The sequence below is a fragment of the Acipenser ruthenus genome, chromosome 2, assembly GCF_902713425.1.
Source record: "Acipenser ruthenus chromosome 2, fAciRut3.2 maternal haplotype, whole genome shotgun sequence".
Taxonomy (NCBI): domain Eukaryota; kingdom Metazoa; phylum Chordata; class Actinopteri; order Acipenseriformes; family Acipenseridae; genus Acipenser; species Acipenser ruthenus.
Window position 1 is genome coordinate 3,657,479 of NC_081190.1, and position 25,691 is coordinate 3,683,169.

The 25,691-nt window shown below is 40.7% G+C and overlaps 1 protein-coding gene across 11 annotated transcripts in view; it reads left to right on the forward strand.

Annotated features, from left to right (window-relative positions):
• Positions 1–23,923, forward strand: part of LOC117403791 (ras-specific guanine nucleotide-releasing factor 2) — an 88,560-nt gene extending 64,637 nt beyond the window's left edge. For 3 of the 11 annotated variants that reach the window (XM_058986644.1, XM_058986691.1, XM_058986682.1), the window contains 13 exons: positions 3,159–3,287; positions 4,640–4,729; positions 6,665–6,771; positions 9,644–9,756; positions 10,276–10,336; positions 11,025–11,060; positions 12,863–12,966; positions 13,938–14,022; positions 14,753–14,950; positions 16,271–16,350; positions 16,578–16,695; positions 17,506–17,574; positions 18,522–23,923. In XM_058986644.1, coding sequence (XP_058842627.1) covers positions 3,159–3,287; positions 4,640–4,729; positions 6,665–6,771; positions 9,644–9,756; positions 10,276–10,336; positions 11,025–11,060; positions 12,863–12,966; positions 13,938–14,022; positions 14,753–14,950; positions 16,271–16,350; positions 16,578–16,695; positions 17,506–17,574; positions 18,522–18,614 — 1,283 coding nt within the window. In that variant the 3' untranslated portion in view covers positions 18,615–23,923. Of the gene's footprint in view, positions 1–3,158; positions 3,288–4,639; positions 4,730–6,664; positions 6,772–9,643; positions 9,757–10,275; positions 10,337–11,024; positions 11,061–11,787; positions 12,831–12,862; positions 12,967–13,937; positions 14,023–14,752; positions 14,951–16,270; positions 16,351–16,577; positions 16,696–17,505; positions 17,575–18,521 lie in introns of those variants that run through there. The other 8 variants (XM_058986675.1, XM_058986707.1, XM_058986661.1 and 5 more) reach the window with 7 other exon arrangements.
• The last annotated feature ends 1,768 nt before the right edge of the window (positions 23,924–25,691 follow it).

Here is a 25,691-nt window from a genome sequence, read left to right on the forward strand (position 1 = left end):
ATCACAATGCACTTTTGACATCTTTTTTTGCTATAAAATGTTTTATATATATTGGTAATGATCAGGTATGATCAGGGGGGGACTGAGACTACGATCTCAAATCAGGGAAGGGTAGCTGCTGTGTTGCAAAGTGAAAACATTCTTATGCTCTTAAAATTAAATACAATTAAATACAATACAATAAAATAACTGAACAAAGATACAATTTAAAGTGAGAAGCAATACTGGCACGTTAAAAATCAAACACTACTGTACATGTACTGTTTATCCAGAAAACATATATTGTTTCCTAGTTTTTCAAACAAGATAAATGTATTATAAGGACTGAAGGTTTGCACTCACAAAATGTAACATAAGAAAATGAAACTGTGAGATTCCCCTGACGAGGTACACAAACTGATTGAGGATGAACCCTAGAATGGAGATCATAATCTGAAGGGAAGAGACATCATGAAAAGAAAGAACATCTTCTTTTTAATTAGAAGTTTTTTTTTAAAATCCCTGTTAGTTGGCACAGTGCACGCTCTGCCTGATCTGTGTTGAAACTGGTTAACTGAGAGTGTAGGACAGTCACTGATGTACAGAACTGAATGAACGCACAGCCCTGTGCTAGTGCTAACGGATCCAGCTGATAGCACTAGCCCATTCATTAGCACAGGACTGTGTGTGTGCTAACGAAACCAGCTGACAGCACAAGCCCATTAATTAGCACAGGACTGTGTGTGTGCTAACGGAACCAGCTGACAGCACGAGCCCATTCATTAGCACAGGACTGTGTGTGTGCTAACGAAACCAGCTGACAGCACGAGCCCATTCATTAGCACAGGACTGTGTGTGTGCTAACGGAACCAGCTGACAGCACAAGCCCATTCATTAGCACAGGACTGTGTGTGTGCTAACGGAACCAGCTGACAGCACGAGCCCATTCATTAGCACAGGACTGTGTGTGTGCTAACGGAACCAGCTGACAGCACTAGCCCATTCATTAGCACAGGACTGCGTGTGTGCTAATGGAACCAGCTGACAGCACGAGCCCATTCATTAGCACAGGACTGTGTGTGTGCTAACGGAACCAGCTGACAGCACGAGCCCATTCAATAGCACAGGACTGTGTGTGTGCTAACGGAACCAGCTGACAGCACAAGCCCATTCATTAGCACAGGACTGTGTGTGTGCTAACGGAACCAGCTGACAGCACAAGCCCATTCATTAGCACAGGACTGTGTGTGTGCTAACGGAACCAGCTGACAGCACGAGCCCATTCATTAGCACAGGACTGTGTGTGTGCTAACAGAACCAGCTGACAGCACGAGCCCATTCATTAGCACAGGGCTGTGTGTGTGCTAACGGGACCAGCTGACAGCACAAGCCCATTCATTAGCACAGGACTGTGTGTGTGCAAACGGAACCAGCTGACAGCACGAGCCCATTCATTAGCACAGGACTGTGTGTGTGCTAACGGAACCAGCTGACAGCACAAGCCCATTCATTAGCACAGGACTGTGTGTGTGCTAACGGAACCAGCTGACAGCACAAGCCCATTCATTAGCACAGGACTGTGTGTGTGCTAACGGAACCAGCTGACAGCACAAGCCCATTCATTAGCACAGGACTGTGTGTGTGCTAACAGAACCAGCTGACAGCACGAGCCCATTCATTAGCACAGGACTGTGTGTGTGCTAACGGAACCAGCTGACAGCACTAGCCCATTCATTAGCACAGGGCTGTGCAACGGGTGGCATTTGAGCCATATACGACTCTTATTAACGCTTATGAAAGGTCCCCATAGTAAAAGCAAAGCTAATAAAGTGTAATGAGAGCATGGTAATGCATAGGTAAGCATTGTAAAGAACGTGGTATGGTAAAGCATATTAATAAACATGGCAAAACAGGGTCAACTGTGGTAAATGTATAGTATAACCATGGGAGAAGCATGGGAAAGCTGCAAAAATAGCATGCAAAAATACTGTGGTAAACTTGTATTAGGGGAGCTCCACAATATGGCTCTCATGGGTAAGAGGTGAAGACAAGACAAGCAGCAGTTTTTTGTATAAAACTTGTTTATTGAGCATGAAAATACAGAAGAGGTGTGTCGTCTGGTTAAATCGTGTATCATTTGTTCTCGTTTCTGATTTTTATTTATTTATTTTTTTATTTTTTTATTTATTTTGCTCTTTATGAATTCCCTGGTTATCGCAATGGTGCTGGATTAGCCAAAGCTCCTCATCTCAGTGATGACACCACTTGCCACTACTTGCCCGCACCTAAACATCATCCAAAAATATGGACGATTTGGAGTGAAACATGTACAGAATCTAGCAGACTATAATTAGTACCTTTCCTTCATTTGTTTAATGGTTGCTGTTGTTGTTTTATGAGTCTGTGCTTTGACTATGAGCTCAGGTTTTATCTTCTGTTTTAGCTGCCTACCGTAGCTGTATGTAATGTAGGCTAGATCAGCCAGACATAGTGCCATCTACTGCACAAGACAAAATTAAACTTAATCAAAAGTCGCCAATCTCCAAATTGCACTGGCTCGTGCTTCTATAAGGATCCTCTAGCTCAGGGGCTCTCAACCGTTTTGCTGCTTCTGAGCTCAAACATTCATTAGATATTACATGGTTGAGGTATATCTCCACTTCCAGTACAAATAAAACCGAAATTCAAATAGCTGTCTTCATATTTCCTTCATTTTGCAGGGTTAATAACGGCTTGATGTTTTTTACTCCCAACACCACCCCCTCGCTGTTCTTCTTGTGACATGCTGAAGTTAATAGCTCATGACATGCTGAAGCTAATAGGTTTCAGCATGTCATAAGCATGCAAGGAAAATAACACATTCTCTGGTTTATTTTTGGAGGACCCCTTGAAACCTCCTCAAGGCCCCCTAGGGGGCCGCGGACCCCTGGTTGAGAACCCCTGCTCTAGCTCATCTGGTACATATACCAATGGCAGACTACTATAGCGCAAAAGCAGTTCCTGAATGGAAAAATAAAAAGTACCTTAACAGAGAAAAAATAAAACCTAGAACCTTTCAGAATATTTGCAAACACCCTAAAAAGATACATTTGAAGCTACTTGCTCTTTAATTAGTGCATGATGTACATGAACACATCCGTGTTTAACACCGGTCTGTATAACTCTGTTGCTCTCTTAAGCAGCTGTGTTGGAGTCGGTGTCCCTGGATAAGTTCATCCCCGAGAGCCCCCAGGCGAGTGAGGCTGGAGACATCTCCCCCTGCAGGTCCCCCTCCACCCCGCGACACGTCCGCTACCGGCAGTCAGGGGGTAAGACAGCGGTCAGGGGTGAGAGAGCAGCTCAGGGGATGAGGTCAGGTCAGGGGGTGAGACAACAGGGTGAGAGAGCAGGTCAGGGGGTGAGACAACAGGGTCAGGGGTGAGATAGCAGGTCAGGGGGTGAGATAACAGGGTCAGGATTGAGACAACAGGGTCAGTGGGTAAGACAACAGGGTCAAGGGTGAGATAGCATGTCAGGGGGTGAGAAAGCAGGTCATGTAAAACAGTGGGGTCAGGGGCTAGACATAGACAGCACGGCCCCTATAATTATTCAGGGCCTAGGAACTAGAAAGCAGGTTTGATCCGAATCAAACACACTGGAGTATTACGATTTTTAAGTTTGCCTGAAAAAAAAGCAGTGAATTGGACCACTTTAAAGGGGCATCCACTACATCCTCATGATGCAGTTGCCAGTGTACATCTCTTACCTGTTTTGATACACTTTGTATGTGTTCTCTGTCAATCTGTGTCTTCAGAGATGTTTCGAAGTTAGGAACACTTGGTAGAACCCCACTGATCCAACCCCCTCTTCATCTGACCTGCCCTCTTATTCCAACTGGTGTTGTGTCCCACAGCATTTTACACCATCATTAAATGAAGAGGGAGTAAACTCCTGTCTGTATGAACGCCTGTTTATAACAATGCTTTCCATGTCCTTGGAGGAGTCACCGATCCTTCCACTGGTACTAGGACTCGGGTGTCTTGTAATTTCATTCCATGATAAAAGAACACATCCAGAATCTCTCTGTTCTTGACATTTATTAAATACATTTAATAAGCAGATTTACATAAACACATAACTGTATATTTTCTTGAAAGAAAAAATACACAGTACACCCCTCTGTGCCTGTCTTGGCTAGCGTTAGAATAGACTTGACCCGCTTCACATACAGTACAGGCTGCTGGAACACCCCTTATAAAAGTTTCCTATAGTAAAGGCAGAGCAACGTGTAATAAAACAAAATGCTAAAGCATAGGTAAGCATTGTAAAGAACAGCGAGGCATGCTAAAGCATAGGTAAGCATTGTAAAGAACAGCGAGGCATGCTAAAGCATAGGTAAGCATTGTAAAGAACAGCGAGGCATGCTAAAGCATAGGTAAGCATTGTAAAGAACAGCGAGGCATGGTAAAGCATAGGTAAGCATTGTAAAGAACAGCGAGGCATGGAAAAGCATAGGTAAGCATTGTAAAGAACAGCGAGGCATGGAAAAGCATATTCATAAACCTGGCTAAACTGCGGTAAGTGCATAATATAACCATTGGAAAAGCACTGGAAAACTGCAAACTTATCATGGTAAACTTTTATAAGAGGATAACTGTGTTTGGTTTTTTTTTTTGCACAGTCCAATCAGCTGAAAATGTCCGCTGTTCTGTGTCCCCTGCTTCAGCGTTTGCCATCGCCACGGCAGCGGCAGGCCACGGGAGCCCGCCAGGTGAGTTCATATTAGTGGTGTAACGATGCACCAATGTCATGATATGATACATATCACGATATGCAGGCCGTGATACGATACATATTGCGACGTGCAGGTTATGATACGATATATATCGCGATATACAGGTCCTGATATGATGCATATTGCGATATGTAAGTCATTATATGATACATATCGTGATATGCGGGTCGTGATACGATACGTATCGCGATATGCAGTTTGTGATACAATATGGATCACGAGACCTGTGATGATCCCGATTGACTACTTGTATGATGCATAATAAGGTCAAATGATCTTTAACTATTTTGTTAAAAAAATAAAATTAAACGAGATGGGGTGGGTATATATTCATACCAGCTATAAAACACATGTATTCTTCATTCAAGAACCATTTGGTGAACTACAATGAGCTCTGTTGTGCTTTTGTTCTTGTATCCTGATACAAACAATGCATACCTTGTATTCCGATAGGATATATCATGTAATGAAAACATCACAATGTTACGCTCCTGAGTGGTTTTCTCCTATACCAGTTGAGGAGATCAAGACAAACGCCCCCAAATATTTAGTAGAACATGATGTTTATGAACAGATTTGTAAATACAATGTACAATGGAATACAAGGAAACAACACTAGCGTATTGATATAATGTATGGTCTTTTGCCTGCTCATCTTGCAACCCTCTTTTCAAGTCATATTTGTATTTTTGGCGCTTGTTTTTATTTAAATTGTTTTGTTTTCCCAGACAGCATTCAATTACAGTGGTTAATCAATGCAAACCGAATAATTTTATTTCCGTTTACTGTTTAGATGTTTAAACCTTAACAGCATTAATATTTATTGAAGCAAATAATGAAGTGGACATATGCAGAGCCGCCTAGTGAACAGGTCCTGTATAGTACTACAAAAGAAAACTCAATTCACTAGATAATGCTGCCTCTTCAAACTAAACAAACTAATTACTGATCTATCCTGTGTTACACATGTCTATGGTGAAAGAGACTCTGGCAACTACAACTCAAGAGATCCTCCTGAACTCACCTCAAAACCCCTTAACGCAGGGAATATCAAAACATGTAATCAACTAAATATTTGAATAACACCACTAAGAATAATTAAACATGTCTCATAGGGTTTTTTTTAGATTCTGGCATAGTAAGCAAACTTGTTAAATTTGCAGACGACACAAAAATAGGAGGAGTAGCAAACACTGTTGCAGCAGCAAAGGTCTTTCAAAATGATCTAGACAGCATTCAGAACTGGGAAGACACGTGGCAAATGACATTTAATAGAGAAAAGTGTAAGGTACTGCACGCAGGCAATACAAATGTGCATTATAAATATCATATGGGAGATACTGAAATTGAAGAAGGGATCTATGAAAAAGACCTAGGAGTTTATGTTGACTCAGAAATGTCTTCATCTAGACACAAAAAGGATATTGCTGCTCCAGAAAGAGTGCAAAGAAAAGCGACCAGAATTATCCCGGGTTTAAAAAGCATGTTGTATGCAGACAGGCTAAAGGAATTGAATCTATTCAGTCTTGAACAAAGAAGACTACGAGGCGATCTGATTCAAACATTCAAAATCCTAAAAGTATAGACAATGTCGACCCAGGGGACTTTTTCGACCTGAAAAAAGAAACAAGGACCAGGGGTCACAAATGGAGATTAGATAAAGGGGCATTCAGAACAGAAAATAGGAGGCACTTTTTTACACAGAGAATTGTGAGGGTCTGGAACCAACTCCCCAGTAATGTTGTTGAAGCTGACACCCTGGGATCCTTCAAGAAGCTGCTTGATGAGATTCTGGGATCAATAAGCTACTAACAACCAAACGAGCAAGATGGGCTGAATGGCCTCCTCTCATTTGTAAACTTTTTTATATGTTCTTATGTTATTGTAACTGCGATGTTTTTGTTGTTCTAGGGTTTAACAACGCAGAGCGAATGTGTGACAAAGACTTCATAATCCGCAGAGCTGCTACCAACCGAGTTCTGAACGTTCTTCGGCACTGGGTCTCCAAGCATTCCCAGGTACCATGCTGTGATTGCTTCTGTTTCTTATTCACAGCGTTCTTGGAGTAGTACACAATAGAATTGCACAATGACTATTAAGAAGACCCCATGTTCCATTGTACTAAACAACCTATCAATGGCAACCTTGTTCTTGGGGCAGCCCAAGGATTTTTTTTCATGGTGGCTGTCATGATGCCATGGTTAATTTAATCTGGTCAGTTAACTGTCCTAAAGCCAGCATTGTCTCAGAGGCAGTTTGAAGAATTTAAAGGGCACTAAAGCTAAAGGGTACACTTGTAAAATGATCACTGTTAATTCCCATGTCAATATAAGTGAATTCTCGTTTGGCAAGGTTTATTGTAAGAAAGTGTACAATCTGGAAAGAGTCTTTTACTGGGTTGAAAACCAGGAGTGTAATGCAGAGTCACACTGAAGCCTATCATTATAAAGCAACAATAATCTGCTTTTGATTGCTTTCATTTTGTGCTCGTTGCAGTTTTTCTTTGACTCCTTACTATTGATCTTGAATTTTCTCTCAGACTGCCCTTTCATTGGTTTATTGAATGGAAAAGGGGTGAAACTGCTGCAGAATCTATTCTTTAGCATTAGGTAAAGACTCCCTCACCATTGATTTATATGTTGTTTAAAGTTTCTCCTTATAATTTCCCAGTTAGCTGTTTGGACCAGAGAGCTGAAGTGCTGCTCTTTGGTTTAATTGAAGATAATGATGAGGAAAGTGAAGGGGGCTGGATTGTGCTAAGCCCATCAGGCACAGTGCCTTCCTACTCAAAACGCTAGCCAAGCATGCACATACAGAGGCACATATACAGAGACACATACACATGCACACATACAGAGGCACATATACAGAGGCACACACACACACACACATATACAGAGGCACATATACAGAGGCACACACACACATATACAGAGGCACACACACACACACATATACAGAGGCACATATACAGAGGCACGCACACAGGCACACACACAATATATACAGAGGCACACACCCGTATACACACACACACACACACTGGCAGGCTAATTAGAGGTGCAGAGCAGTTGTTTGCCCTGGGGAATGACAGGCACTCCAGAGAACTGGAGAGGGACAGCCAGAAGGCTTTTGCACCAGAAAATGATTTATATCTCTGTGGATACGCCAGCCCCAAGTAAAACAAATACTGTCTACTTTCTGACAGGGGACTGGCCAAAGCCATGGGAGCATCTGCATCATTTAAAGTCTAAATAGCTGCTTATTTATTATATTTCCCTTGCCATTTTTATTGATTACAGTATCCCTAGGTTCTGTTGATATTAATATTGAATAGCTTTCAGCTAAATTCACTGCTCATGTAACTATCTGCTTTGATTTCCTCATTCCACATGTTTTTCTCATTGTGTTATATAAGTAGAAATATAAATATTAACTATGTCTTTTTGTAGGCAGTTTCTTTCAAACAAACCAATTCCTTGTCAAAATGAAAATAATATTCTGAAACATTTATTTGCACTGGTCACGCATATGTCAAGTTGTAAACTTGAGAGCATTTCATATAAGTAAAGAGTGCAATAGCAAGTTTCAATTTTTCTTGCAAGCCGATGTATTCGGATCCATACACAAAGCCTAATTGGATACACATACAGTGCAGTGCTAACTGCACAAGATATCTGGACAGATGACACCGTTCACTGTCTTTACAGTGCCACCATGTGATTGGTTTTGAGAACTCTCCTTTTCTCTCATTCACTAATTCAGTTCGTGTTTTTTCCAATCCGAGTTGAAATAAATAACACTGGAATTGAAATGCTAAATGTTCACTGAAGCGTACCATTTCAAAAGCATGCCAAAGCACAGGTAATGGTAAAGCATGGTAAATGCATAGTGCAAGTTGGTGGATAGCAGGAGAAACTGCAAAATCTCAAAGCCAATTTAGCGCTCATGCTTCAATAAAAGATCCCAGGATAAATGGAAATCTTGATTTGTTCTTGTTAAGGATCCATGTCTACTATTAATTCTAAAATTCAATTCAGGGGCCTAGACCAGACTTTATCAGCTTCAATCATTAAAGCAGGAACCCTATTAGGTGGTGTCGTGGTAAAAAAAAAAAAGAAGTGAGTGAGTGAACTGTCCTTTTTAGGGTTCCAGGCTGGGCAGTGGCATGGTCACCACTGGGGTGTACAGAGATGCCCAGTAGATTACGGGCATGTGAGTTGTTGGGCCAAATGTTAATCGAAAGAGATTCTGCCTATTGTTAAATGCGCCCGAGTCACTTTATATAATAAATTTGAATATGCCTTGGCTTAACCCCTTATACAGTCAGGATTTGTTTATCACAGGAGAATAGGAGTGAGTAAACGCTTTATTCCTTAAATGAGAAATGGTTAAACTCAGTTTACTCGCGTTTACCCTCGACTACATTAGTGCCCTACTTTCAAAGCACATGTGAAGTGGCCCAGATTTAATAATCAGATTATGATAATTCAATTGATCTGAACAGTAGCTGATCTAAATACTGCCTCTGTTTAGATATTAAATTAGGACCAAACCCGTAATTGTACTGATAGTCCAAAATACACTAAAGCAGGGGTGTCCAATCCTGGTCCTGGAGGGCTATTCCACTCCAGGTTTAACAGGTAAAATGATCTACTGTAATTAACTACTTCAAGGTTTGGATGGAGGTTTACTTGGTTCAATTAAACCATTGTAAACAGGGCTGGAACAAAGACCAGGAGTGGAAGAGCCACATTTGGACACCCCTGCACTAAAGAGTCTCACACACACACTGTTAGAGGTGCTGGATTTTTTAATGATGATAAGGGCGGCAGTATTTAGACTAGATTGGTTGATTGGACTCCATTGTGTTAATCTGCTCCTGTGCAGGACTTTGAGATGAACGGGGAGTTGAAAATGGGGGTGATCTGCCTGCTGGAGGAGGTGTTACGAGACCCAGATCTACTACCACAAGAAAGGAAAGCAACTGCTAATATATTAACGTGAGTGTTTCTGTGTACAGTATGTGAATCCTGAAGACCTTGGTTACTTTTATCTCACAATTAGGAACTGCATGACGACATAAACAGTACTTCACATCAGCAATACACAGTACGCTCTTTACATGTGAAATAAATACACAAAATGGATCCAATAACACAGTAAGTAAAACATTTAAAGACTCCTTCAAATGAATAAGATTTTTTAAATGAAAACAAATGCTTGTCCTGTAACAGGTATTCATTTGAGACCCACAGTACTGTAAATAGAGCATGTTTATTGTATTATTTCACTAGCTATAACCACTATAACTGACATTTCTACACTACAGAACAGTGGCAGTCATCTGATATTCTGGGAAGGTCTGGGAGAATCTACCTCCATGCATGTTCCCTATGAAATGACTAGAAGCAGCATTGTCCTTTGCCTTCAGATAGATACAAATAACATTGTGTTTGGTTGTTTTTGTAATGTGAGCTCAGACTCCTAATTGAATGTCTGTTTAATGGTGTTGTTGTCAGTACCCTTTCTCTAGATGACCAGGACGATGCTCAATTAAGGATAGAAGACATTCTTCAAATGGTGAGTGCAGAGGCATTTCCCAGCATCACCCCTGCTCAGGGACCTACACCAACAGTGAGCAACTATTAGAAATAGCGTTACACTGATGCAGACAGTGATCTCCTTCCCCTTGACACACCTCTCTGTGTCATTCATTCATTGGCGATCGTCTAATGTTTAATCTGGTGGCTGTTTTGTAAAATCGCTTGGCAGTGAAAATGTATGATCTGTTGCCAGTAGCAATACAACAGCAACGGGTCAGCTTTACTGGGCAAATCTACAGAGCTACCCCTTATTGTGACTCAGTGTTACGTGCTTCTAGATGATGGGAATCCCCAGTGAATTTCACTCATGCAGGTTGTTTTTCTTCCTTGCTAATTAGCGCTTTTGAGTAAGTGAAGTTTAGATTTCCGCGGACACTGTTGCTCATTAGAGGTTCAGCTATAATTCTACCATCTACTTCTACAACTGCTTAGTTACTGTTTAATTTGCAAAAACCTTCAAGATCACCTGTTAGGTGTAAACAACCTGTCCAAAGGACCATTAATGCTACCAGTCTTGGACACAAGATATTATATTATTGCATCCCTGTTAAGTCTTTGTCATGTATGTTTATTATTATTATTATTATTATTATTATTATTATTATTATTATTATTAGCTGTCAAAAGTAACACATAATTATCCAATCTATCCTTTAAATGTGGAGGAACAGGCATGCTACCCTTCTCTATACTTCATCATGGTAAGCATTTCACCCCCGTGTATCCTTTTTGAAAAAAAGCCTGTGTGATCTTTCTGCTGCAGTTGGTTACCTTTATAGGCCCTCTGCTCCCCTCATAGTGTCCCTGTATAGGAATTCACTGGTACTGTGCATCTGCTGTGCTGCGATTAATAGAGCTGTTCCAGGGGAAGGTGATCTGTTTGATCTAACCGAGCGTTTCATTTCGTCAGCCTGTACCAGCATAAGTCACTGGTGGATTTTTTTTAGCGATTCCCAGGATTGCATCAGCCACATATCCATGGTTATCCCAGTGGATGATGCAATCCAAGAGGATCCCCAGTGCTGTAAAATGCTCTAATCAAATATTCTGACAGGCTCAAAATCAACTTCTTGGTATCAGTTTTCTGCAGTATACAAATTGATTCTTTGTTTTGTGGAATCATAGTTCAGTTCCAGGGATTTAAACGTGTTTTTATATGTATCTCCCAAATTTTTGTATCTATTATCAAATATGTGATAAATGTCCTTGTTCTTCTGCTGCAATTTTTTTAGTTTTATAGGTGTATTTGTGTAGTTGGATAATTGGATAATCTACAAAGGGTTTATTGTTTGACAACAAGATTCCTTTTTTTATAACCAATTTAAATTTGACAGATTTACTGCCTACAGACAGCCAACTGAGGCCACTATTGACCACTTAGACCCTGACATACCAGTACAATGGATGCTTGTGTTTACAAACACACAGATTTCGGGAGTGGCAATAATGGAGAGCAACGGGAACATGAAAGCAGTGTGTGATACAGTCAGGCCTCAACGGGAACATGAAAGCAGTGTGTGATACAGTCATGCCTCAACGGGAACATGAAAGCAGTGTGTGATACAGTCAGGCCTCAACGGGAACATGGAAGCAGTGTGTGATACAGTCAGGTCTCAACGGGAACATGAAAGCAGTGTGTGATACAGTCAGGCCTCGACGGGAACATGAAAGCAGTATGTGATACAGTCAGGCCTCGACGGGAACATGAAAGCAGTGTGTGATACAGTCAGGCCTCGACGGGAACATGAAAGCAGTGTGTGATACAGTCAGGCCTCGACGGGAACATGAAAGCAGTGTGTGATACAGTCAGGCCTCAACGGGAACATGAAAGCAGTGTGTGATACAGTCAGGCCTCAACGGGAACATGAAAGCAGTGTGTGATACAGTCAGGCCTCAACGGGAACATGAAAGCAGTGTGTGGTACAGTCAGGCCTCAACGGGAACATGAAAGCAGTGTGTGATACAGTCAGGCCTCAACGGGAACATGAAAGCAGTGTGTGATACAGTCAGGCCTCAACGGGAACATGAAAGCAGTGTGTGATACAGTCAGGCCTCAACGGGAACATGAAAGCAGTGTGTGATACAGTCAGGCCTCAACGGGAACATGAAAGCAGTGTGTGATACAGTCAGGCCTCAACGGGAACATGGAAGCAGTGTGTGATACAGTCAGGCCTCACGCTCATGTGCTTCCCTGGGGGTGCATTTTATTTAAACTTGTTCTTTGTACCAAACCGAGTGACACTAGACCTCTTAATTAGGGGTTCCCTAGAATGCTGCTGCAACTACAGGCAGAGTAAAACTTGTGTGTTATTGATTTTTCCTTTTGTAATTATGCTGGCATGAGTAACAGTTCATGACACTTCCTGGTTGATATTTCTGAGTAACGGATAGGATGATTTTATCTAGTACTCTATGACCCCCCCCTTTCTTAACTGGCGCGCTCTCTGTGCTTGCTGCTGCCCTCTACCTGTACTGTATGTCTCTTCTGCCTCGTTCTCTGCAGGCAGAATGCCCCACAGTGGAATGTTTCGAGAGTCTTTCAGCCATGGAGCTTGCAGAGCAGATCACCCTACTGGATCACATTGTTTTCCGTAGCATCCCCTATGAGTAAGTCCACACTTTTCAAATATCTGTTTTACCCAATGGTAAGGGTGCAGATGCAAATGTACCATGTAGTTATATTACATTTCTTCAAGGTCATTGTTAAATAAAATGCAAAGTTTATGACGGTAACTGTTATATTAAATGCATTGTATAACAGTATTATCAGTCTTGGCCTTGAGGCAAAGCTTATATCTTGTACGTACTTGTTTTGCAGTAATAGCACATTTATTACAGCCAAGCTAAAACTCCTAATGATTCTATTATTGCAAAATGAATCTTACATTTTCAGAAATTTGCAATATCAATCCATAATTTGTCTCTAGCTGAAAATACATTTTTAAAACAGCAACATAATAACACATTACCACTGTCATTGCAAATGAAAAGTGATCTTCCAGTATATACAGCTACTGCATAGAGGAAAACTGCACAGTAAGAACATGAGAACATAAGAACAGAAGAAAATGTACAAATGAGACGAGGCCATCCGGTCCATCTGAGCTTGTCTGGTATTAGAGTAGTATTAATAATCAGTGGAGATATTTCTAAATCACATTTTCTAAATGGATTTTATTAAGGTATCAAAATGCTTTTCATTTGAATGAATACTGAATTTGTTCGAAGAAAACATGTTGACCCTTAATATGAATTTGTCATAAACCAGCACCTTGTTAAAGTGTAATCAGATGGATGACCTCACTTATATATTTATTTAAGATCGTGAAATTTATCCAAAACTGCCTGTATTTCTCCGGTTTCTTTGTGCATGCTGAACAAAGGGCATTTTAAGTATTTTCTTCCCAGAGTAATATCCCTAAGCCCTCCCAAAGACAGCTCCCTCTGTATCTGACAGTCCAGATTGCGTTCTTAGTGTTTCATAGAGAGGGTTCCGAGGGATTAGGCCTGGTGAAGGTTGGGTGAAACATCACTACTACAGTTTGATTGCAGTAACTCCCATTCTGATTGGCTTGTAGGGAGTTTCTTGGCCAAGGGTGGATGAAGGTGGACAAGAATGAACGAACCCCCTACATCATGAAAACCAGCCAGCACTTCAATGACGTAGGTGACAGAGCGGGTGGAACAAAGGGATTGAGGGTTACCATGAAGTGATCCAAGATCAAAATATAGAAAGGCTGCTTTATGTAAAGGAAGATAACAAACACATGCTTTTAGAGGCCAGTTTCCTAATGGGATACAGTACACATTATAAATCAACAGTAATCTATACACTTATTCAAAATGCAACAAAACAAAAACTTCAAATGAAAAAATGTGTGTGCATATCATTGTACATGCTAGTGTCATATACTGCATGCATGAACTGTTATACTGTTAGATTTTTTTCATTAGATTTTGCCAGTTCTCACACAAAACATACAAACAAGCTCTAGTCTATCAACGAGCTGGGAATGTAGCTAGGTGCGTGAGGCTACAAATAGGGTACCAACTATTTAATTGAGGCGTGGAAAAAATGTATACTTTAATTTATTCATTATTGTATCTCTAAATGCTTTAAATATTTTACTCTGAGATACAGTACTTCCATTATAATTTCACTTGTGTGGAAATGGAAAAACATTCTTTTTCTGAAGAGAGCGCCACCATTTGACTATACTATTGTACAGTATAGTTTTGCATCACAAGAAGTTTCATTCAGTCTCAATAAAAACTGTCATGTGGTCACACAGGTGGTATATGGGAGCACAAGGTTTTACAGAACTGAAGCAGCTTTATTTCCAGGTGTCCTGGAACCCATTCCCTGATCCTGCACCTCTTCCTGTCTCTGCAGATGAGTAACCTCGTTGCCTCTCAGATCATGACGCACACGGACGTCGGCTCCCGGGCCAACTCCATCGAGAAGTGGGTGGCAGTGGCCGATATCTGCAGGTGTCTGCACAACTACAACGGGGTACTGGAAATCACCTCGGCGCTCAACCGCAGTGCCATCTACAGGCTCAAGAAGACATGGGCCAAGGTGTCCAAGCAGGTGACTCGAGGACATGCTCAACACATATTCAGACGGCTGCCCTGGCTTTCAGTTTCCATTAGGGCTGTGCCGGTACTCGCACTTCCAGAGCGATTCCCATTTAACTTTTAAGTTTTTTTGTCGCCCAGTATTAAATGCAACCAAACTAACCTATTAATGAATGTGCTAAGAGAAGCTGTATTTCCCCTCACATTTAAAACTGAGTACCAAGCAATGGCAGTTTAAAAGCTGATTAGAATCACATGTTTCTTTTCACCCGGGTACGCTGATATTTTTACTGACACGTCACGAAACTAGCAATTGCAACTGATTGTCACACACACATCACCTTTCCTTTGACCTTAGGAGCTACCGCTGTGCAACCTGGGAAATGTATTTTCTTCGTCAAGTTTAATCAGATATAACATCTTGCCCAGGACTACAATCCCACCACACATGCCTGTTGATGACTAAACATTAGTATCAAATGAAAGAGAACGGTGTCCACATTATAAAACACTGGTCTTGCTTTCTTACCCAGTTCATTAACACTTTGTTCTGGTTGCTTTGTATCTGTCTTCACCTTAAGAATGAGACACTCACTTCTCTCAAAGGTTCTCTTCCTGGAAGAAAGTAAAAAGGCTGCAAAGCAACACAAACCTTTGCCTCTTTCTAGTTTACAGCTAATCAGAAACTGGATGGGTTTGACTGAAACAACCCGAACGGCTTGGTTGAGAGGACAGGATTTATGAATCCATTATCCGTGGAATAAATAGGATAGCTGATTCCAGGTTATTGTGTGCAATATGTATCTAACCCGTTCCGTGCTGCTATTTGCCCTGACGTCACTTATTAATTAAATATTATACACAATAGACTGGAATTAGCTCCCTTTTATATCCTATACATTATAGTTGGGTTGAATAGATAAAAAAACAAGTTCCCTCTCTCCAGCTTTCGGCAAGGGTACCGACTTGTCATCTTGATCCAGTGTACTACTTTTTCTTGTTAACTGCTAATAGTGACACACCCCAAACCTGCTTTATAAATAGCGAGACAGATCATTTAGTTGACACTTACTAGTTTAATATTTGCAATGTGTCCTTTAGCTATGCCATCATCTAAACTGTCTGAATCATTTTTTGTTCAAATATATATATTTTTTAATTAAATATACTGTATTGAAATATGTTTTGTATTTATCCATTAAAAGAAGAAAAAAACCTATGGATGAAGCTCGAAGCTGCTTTTTACCAAACACCGAGGGGCAGGACTAGATCTGTAGAGTTCCTGCAGCAATCGTGTTTACATTCTCAAGATGATGTGTTTTTATTTCTTTAGACAAAAGCACTTATGGACAAACTTCAGAAGACTGTGTCATCCGAAGGAAGATTTAAAAACCTTCGAGAAACGCTTAAAAAGTAGGTGGTTTGAAAGGGGTATGGTTTGCATTCTTTCCTCTACATTGGATTTGCCAGATCCTTCGCTGAGGTGTAAGTCTGTTTCAAGATGGAGTTCCAGTACTATACATACATGACCAGCCTGTGCTTTATCTGTAAATTACATAGGATTTGAGTAAATATCATTAAAAAGTAGTAGGGCGTTGTTGTTGTTGTTTTTTATAAAACTTGTTTTCTTTGTTTTGTAGCTGTAACCCCCCCACCGTTCCCTACCTGGGAATGTATTTAACAGACCTAGCATTTATAGAAGAAGGGACCCCTAACTTCACTGAGGAGGGCCTTGTAAACTTTTCCAAGATGAGAATGGTATGGTTTGTATTCAGGTCATCTTTCTGTACCCTTTCCCCTCCCTTATAAAAGTCATTGTGCAGTTCTCTCCATGCTTTTCCCATACTATTCTATACTATACACTTGCCATGGTGTACCATGGTCTGCCATGTTTTTTGTATGCTGCACCATACCTCTCTGGGCTTTACAATGCTTGCATACTGTGTGCTTTCACTATGCTTTATTACACTTTACTGTGCTTTTACTATATTAAGCTTGTATATGGATCTTACACCACATCACACCAGTGCCTGATGAAGTGCAATCATAAAGGCCCTTTTACTGGCACTCCTACCCGGGTCTGGACCCGGGTTCTGGCTACCCGAGCCACAATACCCCATAGTGTGAAACCATGTACCTGGGTCGTACCCGGGTTAACCCAGGTCCCACCGACACTTTGGCCCGGGTTGATCGAGATAAAACACAGTAACAAACAGTCACGTCTGCGCGAAGGTTTCACTTGTGCAAGTAACATTTCTGTTTATTCTGTTCAGCCATGTTTCTGTTGATTGAGACACACCATGAGCCAGATTGCAGCAGGGATGAAGAAACATTTGTTCTCATCAACATCTGGGCTGACGGTTCAATCCAGAGAAGCTTGGATGGAAGCGTCTGTAACAAGCTGCTTCCAGGGCATTGATACACCCATGTCACCCAGGTCAACCCTTTATCAAAGGCAGTGTGAAATCGCGTAGCCGACCCCGGGTAGAGCATGCCAGTGTGAAAGCGGCTCAGATGTTTACTGTTTGTTGTATAGCCAGTTAACTCGTGCTTGTGTTTTTCCTCCAGATATCTCATATCATTAGGGAGATACGTCAGTTCCAGCAGACGCCCTACAGGATAGAAAACCAACCAAAGGTACCCCTCAGCACCATTACCCCAGAAACTAAACAAAACTGTGGAGGCTGGCAGTGTGCTGTCAAACAGCGGGAGTGCTTCTCCCCAGCCCCCTGTGAAGGGACTGCAGGAATAAAAAATAAAATAAAAAACAAGACGCTAAACCAACATGCACTGCATTGTACTGGAGAAACCATTACCTCTGCAGTGCGTGACTTCATTCCTGTGGAAGGCATGTTAAACGTCAGTGCCATAACCTACATTTTAAAGAGCAGGTTGTTGGGAGAGTTTTAAAGTAGGGAAAATGTGATCATTACCATATTTTAAAATACAGTTGGTATTTTCAGTCTATTCAAATGAGACTGATAGTGGTATTTAAGCTGTTTAGATCATTTGAATAGTGTTTTTCATTAGTGTTTGTTTGCAACAAAATATTTCCTAAATATGATCTATTACCTGATGTGCACATCTTTGGTCATTTCACCTGATGAGTGAAAGTGTCCTCCATACCTTCAATGCATTCCTTCCTGTCATTAACCGACCAGCTGTTTCCCCTGTCGGCTGACATGCTTCACAGGTGAAATGACCTAGGAAGTGAAACAATAACGGACGACCTGAAAATAAGGCAAGCAAGTGGGAAACTCTCTATAACCCAGTGTCATCTATATCAGCTAGAAATACCTTAACATGCACTTCTTTTTTGAAACTGCACATTTCAGACTTACAGTACTGTATATAGCGAATGGAAGTGCACACCAAATAAGATTTGAGGTTTAATATTTTGACAGCTAGCGCCACTTCAAGCACACAGAAAAAAAATGGCTGTACAAAACAACAGTAAAAATGCACACCGTTAAAGCTAAATAAAAGAGAGAGTGTTCCAATTGGTAAACCTAAAAAAAGACGGGTCCATACCATCAGCAAGCCTTATGCAGAACCTGTTGTGTGTTTGTTTGTGTGTGCTGCAGGTCACTCAGTACTTACTTGACAAAACCCTCATCATGGATGAAGACACCCTTTACGATCTCTCCTTAAAGATTGAGCCGCGGCTTCCAGCGTGAGTGCCAGCCTTCTCCTCGGAGCATCCGACTGGGAGAACGATAGCGCTGGGTGCAGAACGGGGCATGCCAAGCCCTTCGGATTGCAAGGGAGGGAAGAAAGAGGAGAGAGCGAAATAGAGAGAGAGAGAGACAGGAATCCTTTCTGACGAGACGCACAGAAAGATCCCCTCATTGAAGATGGTGGTGGGGATTGAGGTGGAAACGCGAGAACTGCATGTCTGGGAACGTGGTTCAGTTTCCGGGTTTGTACTTCATTGAAGAAAACGCTAACTCAATGCATTGGTTTGTTTCAAATGAATGTGACTGTTAGTGTAAAAGAAAGATTTACAACTGGTCCATCACGTGCAGTAGAGAGAGGAAATGTAGCTTTCTGCGTGTTCAAACACAGACCAATCAGCTCGATGCAGAACAATGCAGTCTTGCACACACGTCATTCCATCTTCTGGTTGACCCTTGCATCGTCACACAGGTATATCGTGTTTGTAATTTGGTTCAAGCTGTGGTTTTCAGTGAGGGCTTTCTAAAGCTGTGTTCTTAACAAGTATTTATTTCATGCTCCGATTCCTCTTGCACTTATATTTTCAGTCTCTCATAGTCTGCATAGACTATCAGAAACAGACCTCAATGGGTTAAAAGAAAGCATAACAAAACTGCATTTGCTGTTACTGTTATTCTTGTTTCCCATCCCAAATCTTTGGCTTTCTTTGCCCAGTTGCCCCATCTGAATATTTCTTATACTGTACAAGAAATAGAGGTCCACATTGTAAAATTACATTGACAAAAAGCGGCAGCCAAGTTCATGTTAGGTTAGTTAGCTGCCTTGCAATGCAACCAAGTGGTGTAAACATTTTTTTCCCAGATAAGATAGCATTGTTGTTTTGTTTTTTTTAAGAAATTAAGTCAAGTAATTTAACCTTTCAGCTAATGCATTTATAACTGATCTAGATCTGCATGAGTTTATTGTTGGTTTAGTTGAGAATAGTTGTTGTTTATTGTTCTTGATCACGATGTTATAGAAGTTTGAAGGAATAATTTAAAACTCTGAATTTGTATAATATTTGATATTTATTTATCCCATGATATGTAATGTGTTCTTAATCATAATGTATTACTATTTATGTGCAAGCCAGAGCAAAGTGGAATTTCTGTAATGAGGCCAGTGTAAAATCTCAAATTTATAAAAGGGGAAAAACTAGTCTAGGTTCATCAACAATAACTCCATACAGCTTCATACGAACAGTCTTCAGTTTAACTACGACTTATATCTTCTTAAATTCTTGTGCAGTTACATCTCTCCTACTTCTTATGTATGTCTGTATTTCTGACTCTGTATGACTTTTAAAGTCTATAATATAGCTACATTATTCAGATGTGCCTACAACCAGCTGTACTGTATTTGCTCTAGCTACAAACTAACTGTGTCATCTGTCCCTCTGTCTTTTTTTATTTTTATTTTTTTACCGTTTTGCAAAACAATACGGTATTATAAACCGCAATTTACAATCTGACTTGATCAGAAGGGTCTCCTTCTTGCTGCAGACAAGTCTCCCACATCACCTTGCCTATTATATAGCCTACTGTCTGACTGCGGCAAATTAATGCCTGCTTTTCAGAGTTCTTAAAATAATCACGCAAATACGAGGCCCGCAATTACTGGTAGCTTTTTAAACTGCCTTATTACAGAAATTCCATCTTACTCTGGTTTGCTCAGAGACAGTCCCAAAGCTAAAATATATTGGTGGCTTTATTAATTATGCAAATATCTGTGAGTGCAGAAACAGTAAGACATGGTGATTAAGAGCATATAATAAATATATAACAAATATTAAGCAGATTAAGAGAGTTAAAGTGAAGTATTCCTCAAAGCAACAGAAGTGTCAATCTCATAGTCTGGCTGTCTCTACCTACTACAGACAACCGCAAAAACAGTTTACATGTGGAACAGCGGCATTCAGCCAACACAACATCCCCCTGGTGGTGCTTCACAGGTAGAGATCAGAGGAAAACAATTGCTATATAGTATCCAGTACTACTGACATTTTCAAATCCTGCCCTTTGCTAAATGTTAAGATGCCACACAACCCTAGGCTTCCTGACCATGAATGAAAATGTGGAGGCATTTGAGCAGCCCTGCTACGTGCAAGGAAACTAGAACAGAGGAATATAAAACCAGAGAATACAATGCAAAACCAAACAGGACCATTGGGCACATTGCATTCATCACAGTGATACTAACACGTTTCTTCCAGGGGCGATCTGTGTTTAAGAATACGTTGGTCTTGGAGAGGGCACATTAATAAGGAAATACACAGCTTTGCTTACTAAATGCTGTTCAGTCTAACAAGTTGGAATGATCTGTTCGTTTTCAACTGCTATCAACACTACTAATAACTGCACAACAACGGTTGCTTAATATACAATAGAGTGCATGGCCAATGCTTGCTTAGCATGCAGTGTATAAATAAACACATCAGTAAATACCTACTGGTTCTAACACAATGCACTCCAAACAGTAACCCATTAACCAGCCCCCTGGAAATGTGTAGAATTGTTCTGGGTGCTGTCTGAGCCCCAGGGAAGGAGAGGTGCTCTCAGGTGTTAACGAGGTACAGCTACAATAGAAAACAATCCCACATGTTTAAACGTTCTTGCTGTCTACGGACGAGCACTAGAGCTTCAAGATTACCAACGCTGAAACTGCGGCTCGTTTTTTCTTTTTGTGAGAAATGAAACATGTTTATGAAGGGCTTTTTAAGACATTGGTCGCATATTACTTTTGTCGTCGTAGACCCGTACTGTAACTTTAATTAAATGTACTTTTGCATAAACCCCTTTCTGTTCTGACAAGTGAAACTATGCACAAGTAAGACATTCTACACACACCTTTTGTGGTGTCTAGTTAACTCATAGACTAGTGGAACTTTGTGTATGATGCAGTAAGATGCTGCTGCAGCACTGATGTGTATCAGCCCAGTGTAGAAGAGCAGCATTGCACACTACACAAACTTCCACTGCTGTGGGCCACAGGAGGGGAGAACATAAGCTTATACCAGCAGGAGTCAGTATGAACCCTGGACTGCCAACAAACTCTGGTTTGATGGCCGCATGGTCGGAGCTGGTACATAGGGGAGCGATTAGCTTGCTAATGCATTTCAAACCTTGTCATCACTAGCATTGTAATAGCAATCCTTCAGTTGGTGGCCCGTGTAATGACTGGAGTACTGTACCTGCAGTTTCTAGCGAGGGGAGGAGGCCAGCACTCATAGCTACAGAGTTACAGTAATGTTCTGTACGGCTTCAAGTCCGGGAACTGTTATGAACAGAGGACACAGCAAAACAATATTGCAGTGGACACTACCCTTGTATTTCTGATAAAACTTTCCGCACTGGCTGACCCTACTCCCACCACAAGAGGGCAGTGTTTGCTTGCAAAGTACAGAGGTTGCACTCTTCAGCCTGCAGGCTTCCTCCTCTTCTGCTGTTTCACTCTGATGTTACTCTTTGACCGCAGTGATAACTGTGTGCACCCGACACAACCATGACAATTCTGCAACTGAAAAGGCTGTTATATATATATAGATTTTTTTTTAATTGCCACCTTCTGTGTCTACACAAAGGCAGGGTCATTCTAGCAGCTGTTCTCGGTTGTGCACTGCCATTCTCTGTATAGGTCTCAAATGTTCCCCTATGAGATATATATATAATAAACCATTTTAATGTATAACATGATATCTGGTACTGCACTTGATTAAAGAAATCTCTGTTTGCAAGCCATGCTTTCAGATAGTGTTGCACTTCCTTGGTCATTTCACCTGGAGGGTGAAATTGTCCCCACCCCTTTAATGGCTTCTTTCCTGTCATTACCAATCAACATGCTTAGTGAAACTAAGAACTTTCTTTAAAAATACATTTTAAAACAGATTTCTTTCAGAAGGGCACATTTGAGACCTGTGTAGCTAACGGCAGGGCAAAACAGGTGAGATTCAAGGAGCTTTATTTTGTTGCTACAGTCACTTTAAGTGTCACTGCATGTAAAGCTTGTCAGGTTTCTCTCGGCTGTTTAAAGAAGTCAAGCTTCAAAACCGCCCTTCTCTCCATATGCTATTTGAATCCCTCAAGAGACAGAATAAACTCGATTGCAGCTTCCATTTCATAATCTTTACTCTGCAACAGTAATATTGACTCAGACCCAGCAAGCAAGCAACCAACTTAAAGCAGGTACAGTATATCTAATTACATGAATCCATGTCAGCTGTCAGAGATATCCATACAGAGCTCACATGTGTTTGGAAAGAAACACAAACTTAGATTTTGTACATCTGGTACCATAATATATTTCATTGATTTCAAATATTTAGCCTAACCAGTGGCATGCTTTGAGCCTGAAGACACCTGACCCATAGTAGGTAGTGTAAGTATAACAGACTACATGACAGGAATGCATGCAAACCGAGAGCTTCGTTTAACCTAGAATAGATCCAGACATTGATTTTAGTGTCAGTCTGTCACATTCTACGTCATGAATAGGACAACTGCCTTGATTTTGCACCAGTCTCTACAAGGCTTGTTTATCATACACATCTTGCTTCCTACAGACGCGTCACATTGAATCTGTCTGTAATCCGATAAACTTTAGATTTTAGACAGAAATAGGCATGCACTGATTTAAATGAATACAGGTCTGCTAGAACATGCCTCTTTCCAAACTGCATGAGAGATCTGCATAGCGAATGGAAGAGCATGTCAGTTAACATGCATACTATTATTTTATTATCTGTAACCATTTTAATAAGACAAAAGCAGTGCACACAAACCAAGGAACGGGGAAGTACTGAAAACTATTAACCTCTGCTTGTATGAATAGGGTTAAGTGTTTTAGTATTTATTTTAGCAGATATTTATTTCATCCTTTTTTGTATATAGCCAGTCCTAAAACATGTCTTTCAGCAGGTTTGTTATTTAATTTTTTTGAAATGTGAAACTTTACGTTCCTTAATTATTAGTAGTATTTTTGTTCGAAGTGCGTTTATGGTAGATTTTAGTGTGAAACATTGCAAAGAAAAAATATGTAGCAGATTCAGTAAAAAAATGAATTGAGTAAATGAACAGCTAGATAGTGCGCTGCGTTAACTGAGAAGTGCACAGCCCAGCATGTTGAGCATGTCAGTGACTGAAACTCCTCAAGTGGGCATTTGCTTTGTATAGGAATGTAGAAAATCTTGTTTTTTTGCCCACTTACTACAAACACATGTTGTACAGCTACTCTGATTCCATGCCTATATGTAAAATAAAAGTCTTCTTTTAAGTGAGCTATGCTGACTGTGTGCGTCGTTGTTTTTTTTCTTCTTTCTTGGTATTTGCTTTAAGGCATCCTCCAATCTGAAGGTCAACAATTAAGATTCAGCAAGCCTTACAACACATCTGAAAGCCATGAATGAGAGCCAGCAGGGTGCTTCTCTGCCAGGGGGTGCTATGCTAGCTGCTGCACAATAGGGGGAGCACAGTCCCCTGTAAGATGGAGTGATGACTCCGTGGAAATGGAACCAGAGAGTTTAGAGCCAGCCCTGTGAGATGTTCAACACCCCTTACTGATGGAAAATAAAAGTGCTTTCTTTGGATGTGAAGTGCCTAAGCACCACAACAGCATTGGTAAATTCTAATCTAATTGTTCAGTAATGTAACAAATACTCATGCAACATGAAATTCTCAAGCTTTCCTGACGCAGCTGATCAGATGTCTAATTTAATACTTTTAAATTGGAAGCAATTTCATTGGCTAACGGGTGTTCCAGTGTCACCATACCAGCATAGCTTGGAACTTTTAGAACCACCCTGCTTGATTAGACAACCAATTCACTTTGGTATGGGTGGGGCAGGATTTGCCATAACACGCTCTGGGATTATAGCTGATCCAGCAGTACCGTTACACGCAAGAACGTTTTCGTGCCGTTGAACAGATAAATGTCATACCCTGGAATTAGAACCTCGTGGTTCATCTCACCAAATCAGACTGCACAAATCTAAAGTACTTCCTGTTCAGAGGCATCTAGGAACTAACAACAATTAAAAAAAAAAAAATGAAATAATTGTTGTCAGTACAAAATATGACTCCCGTTAAGCAATGGGACTTTCTATAATCACTTGCAGCAACAGAGGAATGTTATCAGCACAGACCTGTTTTATGATTGTTCGGCGCACAATGTTCAGTGCTTTACTAGCTCAAAGTAATCCTGTTATTTATTTATGTATTTATTTGACAGGGACAGCATACAATTTAAAACATTTATGACATGTCATAAGATGCATTGCACCCAGATTTAGCTCATTTTCATTGGCAGTCGTCAAGTTTCAAGTACAATTCCACAGAAAAGACATGAAACACTTTGCAAGCTGCTATATGCATGGCATACTGCCAGTTATGAATTGACATACAGAGTTTCATGCAAAAAAAGGCCCTATTGACACCTTTGGTCAGATGTGATCCCACAGAAAAGCTGTGGCAGGGTCACTCTATTTCTTGTGCTTTAACCATCAGAGTACACTGTAGGACACACATTTATTTTCACTTGAACACATGTGAGTGAAACCCATGTATCAGGAATCCTTGGTTTCTTCTAACTGTTCACTTTGTGAAAATCAGCAACAGAAGTGAGAATGTGGCTATGCTAGTAGGAGGAAGGAGGATGCCTTGTATAACTTTTTACACCTTTCAAGGAGTGGTAACCAATTCTTTAAATTGCATTACCTTGTAATACCATTATTACTGGTTCCCCTCCAAAGTGCAGTACTAAATACAAGCAAATTACCATCAGATATTGAACAGAACAACGAGGTGGTAATAATACAGCTAGTGTTAATAAGAGGTATGAAAGGGGGCTTTAAAACCACGGTTCTCACTCCTTTATTGAGAGAGGATGCTGTGTTTGCTACAGAACTACCCTGCCACAGGAAAACCAGACCAGACCTGTAGGTTAGGCTGTTTGTCGCTACGCCAAAAAGCAATTTGCTCCATTTTTGTTTGAGGAATATCAAGGTATTAATAAAGAAAACACACAACAAACAAGGCTAATTTAAGGAC